A 13,694-nucleotide genomic window follows, 5' to 3' on the forward strand; every position below is an offset into this window, starting at 1 on the left:
AACCTCCTTCAACAAAAAGCCACCCTCACCGCGGAGGGGTGGCCAAAAAGGCCAAAATGTTTGGTAATTGCGCGGGGTCAGTGCCAACCTCCTGAACTCGGAGTGGTTCACAAAGCGAGTCTGTCGGCGGTACTCGGAGGCGCCCGGAGACTCCGAGATCGAGGAAGACGGAGAAGCGCGAGGCGAGGGAGCTGCTGAAGAAAGTGAGCGTTTTCTAGAGAATAAAAGAGCAGAGTGTGGAACACTGCGCAAGAAGAGTGGGATAAGAAAACAAGAGATAAATTTTAAAAAGATAATTATTTCACAACAAAAAAAAAACTGTAAAAAAACTCTATTTATTTGTTAAATTCCTATTTTAATCAATTTGGTTTATACCACATTTTTCGTGATTTTTCAATAATTTCTAAGCTTCTAAAACTAATATTGTATTATATTTTAATTTTTTATGAATATACTTTATTTTTTTAATAATTTTTTTTCTCCTATGTGTTTTTTTTTCCATAGTGAATTTAAAAACAACGAATTACAGTCATTCTGCTCTTTTACTTATTTAAAAAATTAAATCTTAAAAATTTTATATTTTAAATTTATTTGATTAATTATTGAATTTTAATATTTATTTATTTAATATATCAATAAAAAATTTTATTAATGAATATATTTAATAAATATGATTTAATATTATTTATAAATATTATTTATGAATATTAACAAATTGAATATCAATGGATTCAAAATTATTTATTTAATTTAAAAAATATTTTAATTTATTTATTTAATTATCATTTTTTTTCTTTTTCTACTTTCTTTAAAGTAAAAAAAATTACACTGATTTGAAAAAAAGATGGACTCTGTCACCCCAGCGATTTCACACGGTTGATCCCACGATTATTTATGAGGAGGTAAATCAAAAAATTACAATTAGTCACGATGGAAGAAGGTATTGCTCAATTTCGTAGAGATTCGAATCCGTATCCTCTTCTGCAAGTTTGTTCCGTCATAACCAACTCAATTATGTCCCGGGGTAAAAAAAATTAAACTTCCTTTTCTCATGTGGTCAACTACAATTATAAGAGTATCTGCAACGCTAATTAATAGCATGTTAATTACATTTCTTTATTTTCTCTCCACATGAACGTGTTCAATGTTTTTAACGTGTTCATGTGGCAGTGGGATGGGTCAGTTCTTGGCTGACCCACCCCACATATATATATATATATATTTTTTTTAATTTTTTAATTATTAAATTAGGGTGCTATAACATCGTAGTGTTACGGATGCTCTAAACAGTGTGTATGTGGTCAACATTGTTTATTTTTGAATCACTCAGGGGTTTAGCGAAAAAAGTGATGTAAATTTGTCATTTTCGGAGAGCAAATGTAATAATTCAAGAACTTCAGGGTCTAAACTATAATTGCATACACTTAAATGTATTGTTTTCTTGCTTTATTTCGGTGTCACTTGGCCGTTGAAAATTTTCAAATCCCTTACTTTTCCGCCAATTTTGTTTCGTTCTCGATTAGGGTTTTGCCTTCCCAAATCCTTGCCGTCTCGTTCTCGATCTGCGCAGTGCGCCCGCCGGTCATGTCGGGGTGGAGAACAATCGGAAGGACTCCAATGTCTCCGTCGTTGATCCAAGCCTCGTCTCGTTAGGTTCAAAGCTTGCATCTTTTGTTCCCGATCTGCTGGATCTGAGGCCGAGATGACGCCAATAGAGCAGCTATTCAAGAAGATCTTCGATCGGAAGTGCTGGATCGAGTCCCAGCTGAGGCAGCACAGAGAGTCGTATGCCGAATCCCTCGCCTATAGCCTTCTCGCTGACGGCAAGCAGCCTCCTTCTTGGCTTTTGGAATCTCAGTATGGTAAATCCCTCTCTCACTCTCCAGTTTTGGATGATATCAAATTTCGTGAGAAAAAGTATAAGTTAATCCTGTTATCCCAGCAGAATTATAAATGATCTTATGAATAAGGAGCAATGCCAACTGACTAAGGTAGTTGGCTTTGTCGTTGCTGCATGTTCAATTGATAACTATAGACTTGTAATATGCTCAGCTATTTGGAAAAATTGGAATGTTCATTTCATTTTTCGGAACAAGTCAAATTTGATACATTTATAATTTTTTTGGTCAAAACTATTGACTCGGTAATTCGTTGATTCTTTTGCCTTCAACCCATTAATACCAACACTGAATATAAATCGTCAAGATTGCTACAGGGTAGGTATGGGCTACCAGAGCTCCAGAAATAGGTGAGGTATACTGGTGAAGATGGATAGGTAGTGTAACCTTGTAAGGAGATTTACTGTAAGAGAGAATTCTAGGAAGAAAGTAATGTAATCCAAGGAGGTGGAGATGTAATAGGAGTATATCATCAGTCTAATATAGTAATAAGATAAGAACTAGGCCATCTGGTACCATCCAGAGTCATCACTTTAAACTTCAGTAGTATCTGTAATCTTCTCAATTCATGCTCAGTGTCTTCTCATAAATCAGTCATACAGTGCATGTGTACTACTTTCAGAGCAAATATTGTACATTTGCACGTCAGACACAGTGAATCACTCTCTATCTTTGTGCCCTCGTTTTAATTTATTGCTCATCCCTTTTTTCCTGGGCATGGCAAAATGTAAAAAAATGGTGTAAAATTTGGGCAACTTATTTGGTTGTTTCTTAACCTCGGTACTTGTTTCTTCCAATTGTCTTCCTGTTGTTAACGTCAGGTTGCTTATTTTCCACATTGAATAGAGAAGTTGCTGGCTGTGGTGTTCTGTTTTGGACTAAACCTTTGGAATACCATTAAGATTCTTAAACAATGACATAGTGTGACACTAAGGTTTTATTCCTTAGAAACAATTTCATATTACATTATGTTACAACTTCTTTTTTCCCTTTTCAATAACTGGTTCGCAGGCCTGTCAATCCTACCTGTCAAACCTTTGGGAATAGATATATTTCTTGATGTCACTTTTTATTTTAGGAAAAGGCAAACTTGAGGATGCAATTTAAAAGAATTTTCCAGGTGATTAAAATTAATCATCTTGTGCTTTGACTGAAAAGTACTTCGTCTTTTCATTGTCATGCAGATACCATATGTTGTGATTGGCACAAACCGTGTAAATACTATAGTAAGGACCATATGTATTTTTATCCCCTAGTAGTTACATTTAGTCATTTTAAAATGCAACACTTGAATGGGCTCATGGCATTTATGTGGTGATTGGTTCAGACCATGTATATTCTTCTAGTTAAAGCCACATGGATTTTTATCTAGTAGTCTGCTTGGTGATGCACTAGTCTGAATGTTTTGTAATGCACCAACTTGAACGAGCTCTTGACATTAAGCATTGAGTTATCTGTTTGTAATTAACTTGCGTAAGTACTTTGTTTTGATACAGAGTTGAGCAGCAAGAATATTGCTCCAGGAATCTCATGTCCTCTTCCCACTCCATTGGCAAGTGAAATTTGCATTTCTAAGGAGTATATTCATAAAGAACATACTAATGTGGCTCCAATTATGGGTCACCAAAAGGATGATCAAAGAGATTGTAACATTCTATGCTCTGAAGTTGTTGAGGACTCACCAGTGTCTGACTCTGTTGTAAGAATCCAATGTGGCAAATCAAAGCAAAAGGACCCTGATGAGTATTTTAATGGAACAGAACAGATTGCTAATTTTGCAGATGAGGTGACTGTTGAAGGAAACGCTAGGAGATTAACTAGGTCAGTGGCTACACCTTTAATGTCTGATCATGCTATAGAACCATCATTCACTAGGAGCTCACTTGATCTTCATAATAAAGTTGGTGATAAAGAAGCTTCACCTGGATTACCTATAGAATGCAATCCACATAGAATAACTAGGTCAAAGCAAAAGGGATCTGAGGAATATCTTAACAGAACAAAACAGATTTCTAATTTTGGAGATGAGGTGACTGTTAAAAGCAACTCCAGGAGAATAACTAGGTCAATGGCTAGATCTTTAATGCCTGATCAAGCCATCAATCAGTCATTTACTAGGAACTCACTTGCTCTTCATAGTAAAGTTGGTGATAAAGCAGCTTCATCTGGATCATCTGCAGAACATAATCCATGTAGCATAACTATGGCATTGGATTCATCTTTGATGTCTGATCATGCTCAAGATCCATTAGTCACTAGGAACTCGTTTGGTCTTCAAAGTAAAGTTACTGATGGAGTGTCTTCATCTAGATCACTTGATTGTCTCAGGAACACACTACAACTATCAAGTCGTTCAGAATATTTAAGTGCAGATCCTCATGATCATGAGGAAAAGGTTCATTCTAGATCTTGTGAAACTTCACATGATCTGATCATGGTTTCCTGTGGGATGGCATGCAGTAGTGATTCTGGTTTGAAACAATCTGCTAGAAGTTCAATGAAGCACACAAGAGAAGAAAATTACAAGACAGTGACTGTGGATGAATCTGCCTGCAGCCTTAATCCAGCACCGCATGATCTTCAGATTGATAATTCTGTAAATACTTGCCCAGAATCAGAAGAGACAGACTTTGCTGCACCCGCTCCTAATCTTGGGAGTATAACAGTTGCCAACTCCCCTTTGATTGTGCATGATACAGGAAATGTTACTGCAGGAAGGTTGACTGCAACTTCTGGTTCAACTCAACCAGAATCTGGTGCTCAATTGAAAAATCATTCATCAGAATCTAGATACTCACTGAGAAGCTTGCGTAGAAACAGCAAGGGACTTTCTTATTCAGACCCTGATGGGACTAATAACATAACTAGTTCAAAAAGATCAAGAAATTTGACAGCAAAAGTGTGTGAAATATCATGGCCAAAAAGGAGAAAATTGAATTGCTATTCAGACAGTATCCTGGCTACTACTCCAAGAATAAGGCTTCGTCAGTTTATGCCTGCACAGGAAGGAAGTTTAGAAAGTGCTTCACTTGAAGAAATACAGAAGATATCTCCCTCTAGATCCATGTTGAATTGTGAAGTAGCAAAGGTTGTCTCAGGCAGTCACTCAGAAGAACTTCATCAAAGGCAAAATCAGTGTGGGAGAGAGGTACTGAAATGCCCTTCCATAATACATAAACTAGAAAAACTCAAGACTGAGGTATACTAATTATAATTTATTTGTGCAATAGTTTGTAGCTTAAGAGAAATTAGGGAGATCTAGAGTCACTTATAAGAATAATGTCATATGATTAATATCTGTTTGAATTGTTTTCTTAATCTACCAAAGCTTTTGCATGCTTGAAACTCTTCATTGTCTCTCTGGCTTGGGCTTCATATATTTTTTTGATAAAATAAGTTCAATTAGACAGCTCCTGCCTAGCAATTTTTGCAACAACTAGTTGTAAATTTATGAAATTCGTGATCTATATCCTTGTTGCAGGCTTTCCATTTATGACCTCTCTGATTCTTACATATTTAGCCTTGTCAGGTGAACTCTTGCTCCAAAAATACAGACCAAGTCTCAGATACTTGTTTGCCAAATCAGTGCACAAATATTTTTCCTTCTCTAAATCTGGCAGATGAATCCAGTACTTTTAGGACAAATGAAATTTGCAACAGTGGATCACCACTTTGTATATTAGAAGAATCAGGACCTTCTGGAAATGATACCTATGATGGATTGGATTGTTCGACAACTAATGTTATTCCTGCGATCTACATACATATTCAAGTGTTAGGTATGATATGGAGAATAAAAATGAGTTCATGCCAGAATTTGAAGGATTTAGCATAGGCACATCCCCTACACTGGAAAATGATGTTTACTCCAATTCGGGGTTTCCACCTCTCTCTTTAAATGGTGTTAGGTATGATATGGAGAATAAAAATGAGTCCATGCCAGAATTTGAAGGATTTAGCATAGGCACATCTGCTACACTGGAAAATGATGTTTACTCCAATCCACTTCTCTCTTTAAATGTTCAAAAAAGTAGTTTAAGAAGTCTGGTTACACCTACAACCGCTGCATTAGGAAACTATAAAATCAATAAGCTTCCTGATGTTTTTCAATCATTGCCTGATGGATTCTTGGAGAATGTGAAATTAAATGACCCCCTTTATCTTCATAATGATTATGGAGAGCAATTTAGGACAAATGAACATGCCAAAGCATCTCTACACGGTAGTTCAGAATCTACTTTTGACTTTTCATTCATGGAGAGTTCTTATTCTCATAGTGCACCGTCATCTTGTGATACATTTGATTGGACATCCAATAAACCTCCTCTGACACCACCAATTGGAAAGTCGAGCTCGAGAAGAGTTTCAGGGAAAAGTGCTGCTTCTAGTTCACAAACATTGGCTACTAATCCTGAACTTGTGTGCTTCCGGATTGATGAGAATTCTACCACTTTGGAGGACAATGAGTGTTCAGATGAATTAGGCATTTCTGGTCACGCAACTTGCTCAAAACAAGTCAAAGTTCTTGATGATCGAGAGCCACTTAAAGATGTCTCTTCAAGATATAGAAATGCACAAAATTCCTGTCCTGTTACCAAGTTTATTGCAGGAAGCACAAGTGTTCAATCCTTAGATAAAAAATTCTCTTGTGCTACTGAAATTAATGTTCATTCATCCCTGGGAAGCTCTTATACTAGCAATATGGATCAGATGGGAGACATTGAGAATCAATGTTTTTCAGCCAATGGAGATATAGATAGGAAAGTGGCTAAATCCTTAAGCAGCAGGTCTAGTGAACCTGAAATTAACAATAAAAAAGGTGGGAGAAATCGAAGCCAGGCAAGCATTCAGAAGGGATATAAACCAAGTAATATTGTCTCCAATGTATCCTCTTTCATCCCAATGATTAAGAAAAAGCAGCAAGCCACAACAACAAAAGGTAATCTTTCTATCTCTTGTTTTTATTTTTCTAGCTCTTGAATTCTTTATGTTCCAGCATCACTACACAATTTGCTTGGTATATGGTTGTGCATTTTTTACTATTCTATCACTAAACAATTTGCTTGGTATATGGTTGTGTATTTTTTTACTATTCTAATCATCTTCTTATATAAAATAAGTGAATATTAGGAGAGTTTAAGCCCCTATAATAGAGGGTTCTCTTAATACACTTGCTACAACTACCAAAAATGATGGTTTGAATTGTCTTGGTAAAAGTATCTGTATTGGTATTGCATCAACTTCTTGAAATTATGCAAAACTGATTTATACAAGCAACAGCAATTACAACTCTTTAGATTTGCACATTGACGGTCTTGCGTGTTTACAAAAACGATTTGTGTGGGCAAGTGCAATGGTAATATTCTAGATTTTTGTGTACACATAATACTGACCAGCGAATTCACATACTGTGCTTCTAATAGTTGCTGTGCTATCATGCATCTGTAGAAGAAGGTTATTTTGTTGAGCCTTAAGGAGAATAATAGATGAAGAAGTTACCACAAGGAAGAAGCTTCACAATGCCAAGCCTGAGTTTCATTAGTTGTAGAAAGGACAAAATTTCCTTTGTTGAGCCCTAGCTTTGCTAGTCGAAGGAAGAAGAAGGTCTAGGGATCTGGGTCTTGACACAAGATAGAGGAAGACACTGGAGTCTTGTCTCAGCACTGAGTGAAATAAAAATGTAGGAGAAAGGGCAGGTCCATATTGATCGACATAGAATCATTTTTAAATTGAGTTTTAATACTAAGAAAATGACAGAAGATAACGGAAACCTTTGAGTTTTAATAATTCATAGTTTCTTTGGCCAATCTTTAATTCCTTTTTCGTACATGGTAGCCACCTGATTTCATTTGCATTTGTTCAAGTCAGTTCCTCTGCGTTTAAGTTAATAACTACAAACACTAAACTAACACTGATAAGTTGTTCGCTTTTGCCTCCTATTCCATGGGAGCTTCTCATGAAAATTACTTACGTTTTTGGTATGAAAAGTCAATTGTTAAGAATTATTTTCTTTGCCTACTTACATTATTTTTTTTTTGGCTAGCTCTTAGTAGGTAATGTTATATTCCTTGCTGGGACTAGAAAAGTCGTTCATAGTAGATTCTTTCAAATCTATATTAAAAACAGTGTTTTACATACATCCCGACACATTCTTCACGTTTCTTGTGTGCCTATTTTAGTAGTTTTTATGTTAGTGAGTGCCTCTGTGCTTGATTGAACAAAAGACACTTCTCCTTGATGCTGCAATTGTCCTCTGTAGGAAAGAAAGAAATTAAAGTGAAAGCGTTAGAGGCTGCTGAGGCTGCAAAGCGTCTTGAAGAAAAAAGGCAAAATGAACGGGAAACAAGAAAAGCAGCAGCAAAGCTTGAGCGCGAAAGATTAGAGCATGAGAAGCAACTCAAGCAAAAACAACTGGAGGAGGAAAAAAGAAGAAAGGAAGCAGAAAGGTCAGAGCACGAGAAGCAAGTCAAGCAAAAACAAGAGGAGGAAAAAAGAAGAAAAGAAGCAGAAAGGCTAGAACACGAGAAGCAAGTCAAGCAAAAACAAGAGGAGGAAAAAAGAAGAAAAGACGCAGAAAGGATGGAGCACGAGAAGCAAGTCAAGCAAAAACAAGAGGAGGATAAAAGAAGAAAGGAGGCAGAACTTGCAGCTAGGAAGAGGCAACGAGAAGAAGATCAGAAGGAAAAGGACAGAAAAAGAAGATGCAATGAAGAAGCTCGGAAATTGCAAAAAGAGCCGGACGAAAAGTTACGTGCCAAGAAAGAGGAAAAAGAAATTCGAATTAAAGCCCCAGTAAGTTTTTCTTTTCTTAATGCTATGGATGACCAGATTTTCCTCGAACGGTTGGTTGCTTTGTACTAAATTATGTTATCGTCGTAGGTTGATGATGGAAAGAAGAAAGGTCTAATACAAGAGGCTAAGCAGCCTTTGCAATTGAAGGAAGCCGCTGGGTCTAGAAAAACCAATGAAGTGGAAACAACTGCCCCAAAGGTAATGCATGAATAGAAATTTTCTTCGATTAAATAATTGCAACATGCTAATCCTTCAATAGAAATTTTAACATGCTTGGAAGTTGAAACCCATAATTCTCTTAACCTCGTGCTACTTATTCCCTAGAAAATGTTTACCTATATATTTCAGTTTATGTTGCCTGATTTGTTTTTGTTTTGTTTTGTTTTGTTTTTTTTTTTTTGGTGAGAGATTCAAGGTACTTTAACATAGTGAATTGATACTTGATTTTTCAGAAAACTAAAAGTTGTTGGGATTCGGAAGCAATTTCATATGATTAATAATACTGCAAAATTGCTATTTCTCATAGATTGCCATACTATTCAAGCAAACACCCCTATTTTTTCCTTTTTTCTCTATCAGGCTACTAGATTACTGAATAGAGTATCCAGCATCTCATTAATTTGTGATATCTGACAATTTATCACTATTTCTTCCCTCTTATTTCATCTAAATCATGTTATTGCAGATAGCTGCTGCCAATGCAGACATCATTAAAGGACTAATTCAAGACAGGTTGTCTACTAACAGAGACAATCAACATTTTGAGTCATATGAAATATCCCCCTATAAGGATTCTGATGATGACGAGGATGGAGCGGATGAAAGCTTGCGAAGGAGGAAGAAGTACATTCCATCTTGGGCCAGGTAAGCAGTTAATATAAATGTTTTAAATATAGTATGATAAGGAGCAAAATGTTGGAAAAGAGTTCACATAATATGTAAGGAACCATGAGAACAGCAGCAATTCAAGCTACTAATCTGGTTAAATTAGACAATGCTAAAAACCAACTCTCATGAGATGTAAAAATGGTGCTGCAGATGCAACAACGTTTTTCTTTTCTGCAGATCTGCTAGTGTTTTCATTTAACATCATGTTTTGTGTGTGTGTGTGTTTTTAAAAATGTGTTGCTGATATAAACTCAAACTATCAACTTGATTGTTGCAGAGGAGAACCCCTTGAAAAAATTCTGCTCGGGCAGCAAGATATAAATCCATTCGACATTTTTTCCCGTAAGAGTTCCTTCAGCTTAAATCAAGGTAAAAATTAAGATGATCTTGCCTTCGCCAGTGTGATAAAGTAAGTTCAATCTAACTCTTGATATTTAATTTTACCTTTTGCAGTTCTATGCCCTCCTGTTGCTCGACGGTGGCCTATATGACATAGAATATGATACATTGTTCACTTTTGGCGAACAGACAAATGACTCTAAGTGACTCTAATTGTTGATGTACCTGAATGTAAACATTTCGGCAAGAAAAATTTTTAAAATGATAAATTGTTTAAAATTTATGTTGTAGTATCACAAAGATTTATATTAGATCTTTTCTGTCAACTAAGCATGAGTTAACAATTTATCATTGATGAGTTTAAAGATAGTGAATCTCACTCATGATGTAATTTAAAAAATAGATTTTTTTTAAATAAAAAGAACTCTTTTTTCTTAGATAAGCATTAATTACAATAGCACTTGAAATTTACGTCAAAGGAAATATAAGATTAGTTTTAATTGTAATTCTACCAATTTAAATGATAAATCTTAACTCAATGGATAATTTCATTTAAGCTAGAACAAAACTAATATGCTGAATTAGATTGACAGTAAGGAACTGAATTGAAGATTGAATCATAAATGAATTTTGAAAGATTTTTTTTTATGGTGTGTCAATCTAATCTCATAATCTCAGTCTATTCGAAAAATATCAAATTAGTGAAATTTAAATTTTTACAATCAATATAATTTTTAATTATCACATAAATAATTCTTGAAGCCTTATTCCTAGTTTTCAATTAAATTTATGGTTAGAAACCCTCCTGATTGCAGTTCATTCCTAGTTCAAGTAAGTTTGGGTTTCTGTTTAAGACAGCTGGGGCACATCGCCACAATCATTTTCGTTCGACTCCTTCAGGCGATCGGCGATCGGCGATCGGCGATCGGCGAAAGCGTGAGGGCGAAGAAAATGGGCGCGGCGACGAAGAAGACGACCAGGGGGCGGCAGAAGATCGAGATGAAGGCGATCGAGAAGGAGGCGGCGCGGCAGGTGTGCTTCTCGAAGCGCCGCGCCGGCGTGTTCAAGAAAGCCAGCGAGCTCTCTGTTCTCTGCGGCGCCGAGATCGCCGTCCTCGCCTTCTCGCCCAGCGGCAAGCCCTTCTCCTACGGCCACCCCTCCGTCGAGTCCATCTTCGGCCGGTTTTTCGGTGGCAGTGCCGTCGCCTCGCCTGCTCCCCCGCCGCGGCACCCTCTCGCCGCCGTGCTGGTTCAGGCGCTCGGCCGCCAGGAGAAGGAGCTGCAGGAGCGGCTCGAGGCAGGGAGGAGGAGGAAGGCGGCGCTCGAGGAGGCGCTGCGGGGGCCGCAGTGGGGCCCGGTGGGCGACCTGTTGGGCGCTGATGTGGAGGAGCTCGGGCTGCCGGAGCTCGACCTGCTGCAGAGTGCGCTGGAGTGGGTGCGAGCGGAGGCGGTGAGCAGGGCGAGGCAAGTGGCCGTAGAGGCTTTACTACAGGCGCCAACCGGGGAGGCGAGCGGCAGCGGCTTTGCCGTCTCTTCTGCCCCTGCGGCGGTTCCTGCGCCTGCTCCAGGTCTGGTGGATTTTAGGGTTTGATGCGGCGGCGGCGGCGGCGGCGGCGGCGGCGAGCGGACAGCCATTCTTTTATTTGGAAAAAAAAAAGATAGAAATAAATAAATAGTCAGTCAGGAAAATGAATTCAATTTTCCTCCTCTTTTTTATTATCTCTTTAAAATTACCAGCTTTATTAACGGATTTTGTTCTATATTAAAAGATTGTGACTTTATTTGGTTGCAAAGTGCTGTGGTGTGGTGTGTTGCTTAGGAGAGAAACAACTATATAGAATATGAGAAGAAGATGTGATTATATGGAAGATGGTCATTATGGTAGGATCAATGGAGTGGCAAAGGAGCGTAAGTTTTTCAGCATCCATCTACTATTTCAGCAAAAATGATGAAATTCATCCTTCTAACGATTTTACACGATCGATTTTATGATCATATGTGAGATTTATGTTGGACTTAGAAATTTCTAAGATATCCTTGAGCTGTGCTTATAGTGGATGTTCATGTCCCTTGTTAATTATAATGAGACTGAAGCCTAGCTCATTGCAAATAACTCTGCACAAGCAAAATGCATGCGAATTAGTTTCTCACTTCTATTTAGATTTCCCTATCTCAAATAGAAAAAGGGTTTGGTTAAGGCAGCTAATGAAGAAATTAATACAGAGAAAAGGAGTATTAATTTGTACATGAATTTATTGATTTAATTAGACAGTTTTCATGAAGTGTTTAAAGAAGAAATGTAATTATATTAACATGATGAGATCGAGTATTAATTAATTTATTTGAAGTTGTTACTAGTGTTAGATAAAGATTTTATGGTTAAAAGTGGTAAACTGATTAGAGACTTGAGTGGAAGATAAATATTGTAAGAGATGGAGGGAGAAAATTTTAATAAAATGTAAAATTTTAATTAAAAATGAAAACGATTTATTATTAATGATATATAGATTTGCATAGAGCTCAATAGAGGAATAAGTGATGATAGATAATTTACTTGTGGAGCTATTGTAGGTAACAAACAATTTCATATAACTACATATTTACTTTTAAACTCTTAATCTTTTATATATATCGAATGAACTTTTACTAATTGTATTTCAATTTGACTTTGGTGTATTGTGGTCTATTGGATTAGCAGAAGACCGTGGTTGACAAGGACTCAGAGGACAAGAGTCACGACCACGTGAAGCACCAGAGGACCGAGTCTGACATGTGAATGTACCTAAATGAGATGATTTACCATAGTGAAAAGCAACAAAGGCGGTGGTAGGAGTATGAGGAACATCAACCTTTGTTGAGAATTGGACTTCAAAGTTCAATAATTTTTCATACAACTCATCAAATGAAATAGAAGTGTCACGAGCTTAAATAACATGAGAAAGTTCCTTGTAATTGTCGTCAAAACCATTGAGGACTTTGAGGGTGAGGTCTTCACCGTCGACGAGGGCATTCATGAGGGCAAGAGCATCCACAATGCACTTGATGTCTTGCATAAAATCAGTTAATAGATTTCGATTCTTTGACAGGATTGAAGATCTGAGCTTTGAGTTGCAAAATTCAACTACGACTAGGAGCAACGTAGGTCTTTGCAAGAGTGATCCAAGCATCAAGAGATGTTTTGGAAGTAGCAATGAACGAAATCAAGGTGGGCGAGAGAACACCAATGATAGCGTTGAAAAGTAATTGATCTTGATAGATGCAAAGCAAATAATCAGGGTTGGGGACCATGGAATTACCTTGAGAGATGGTGGAAGGCGGACATGAATTGGAGTCATCAACGCCATGAAATGATAACCAATAAGGAGAGATTGAAACTGAAGCCGCTAGATTGGATAACTGGTATATGTGAGTTTCAAAGGGGCTTGGGCTGCCACGTTAATGGCGATGAGATTGTGTTAAGGGGACAGTGCACTGATTATCGTAGTGGAGATGATGGAGGTAGTGGAGGAAGTTGAGGAGACCATTAGCGTAGATTTTGGAAGAGTTAAAGGCGTGAGCCAAAGGCTCTCATACTATATGAAATTTTGAGAATAACTTAAATATTATTAATCACAATAACAAGATTATATATATATCCATCAAATCTAAATAAATAAAAAATAAATTTATAATTTAAATAATTATTTATATTAAATAAAATTAAAACTAAATCAATTAAATATTTACAAATATATTCATATATTGATATCTAATCTTATCCAATGTAGTCAATATTATT

General features: G+C 36.9%; 2 protein-coding genes across 2 annotated transcripts; both read left to right on the top strand.

Annotated features, from left to right (window-relative positions):
• The first annotated feature begins 1,702 nt into the window (after nt 1–1,702).
• On the top strand, nt 1,703–10,104 carry LOC141828335 (uncharacterized). The gene is given in 10 exon segments (XM_074715752.1): nt 1,703–1,862; nt 3,395–5,046; nt 5,428–5,641; nt 5,644–5,785; nt 5,906–6,837; nt 8,158–8,690; nt 8,778–8,888; nt 9,376–9,554; nt 9,856–9,947; nt 10,032–10,104. Coding segments are annotated over 10 exon segments (4,053 nt in total). The 3' UTR covers nt 10,070–10,104.
• A 650-nt stretch (nt 10,105–10,754) lies between these two features.
• LOC141827012 (agamous-like MADS-box protein AGL6) lies at nt 10,755–11,507 on the top strand. Its single transcript, XM_074714302.1, has one exon. The coding sequence runs from the start codon at nt 10,869–10,871 to the stop codon at nt 11,505–11,507; it is 639 nt and encodes a 212-aa protein (XP_074570403.1). The 5' UTR covers nt 10,755–10,868.
• Nucleotides 11,508–13,694: the final 2,187 nt, after the last annotated feature.

The sequence above is a fragment of the Curcuma longa genome, chromosome 4 (assembly GCF_044706935.1).
Source record: "Curcuma longa cultivar G26 ecotype Majalengka, Jawa Barat chromosome 4, ITB_CL_G26_1.1, whole genome shotgun sequence".
Taxonomy (NCBI): Eukaryota; Viridiplantae; Streptophyta; class Magnoliopsida; order Zingiberales; family Zingiberaceae; genus Curcuma; species Curcuma longa.

Excerpts from the sequence above, each read along its gene's own strand:
- LOC141827012 (XM_074714302.1), top strand. The coding sequence starts at position 10,869 with ATGGGCGCGGCGACGAAGAAGACGACCAGGGGGCGGCAGAAGATCGAG.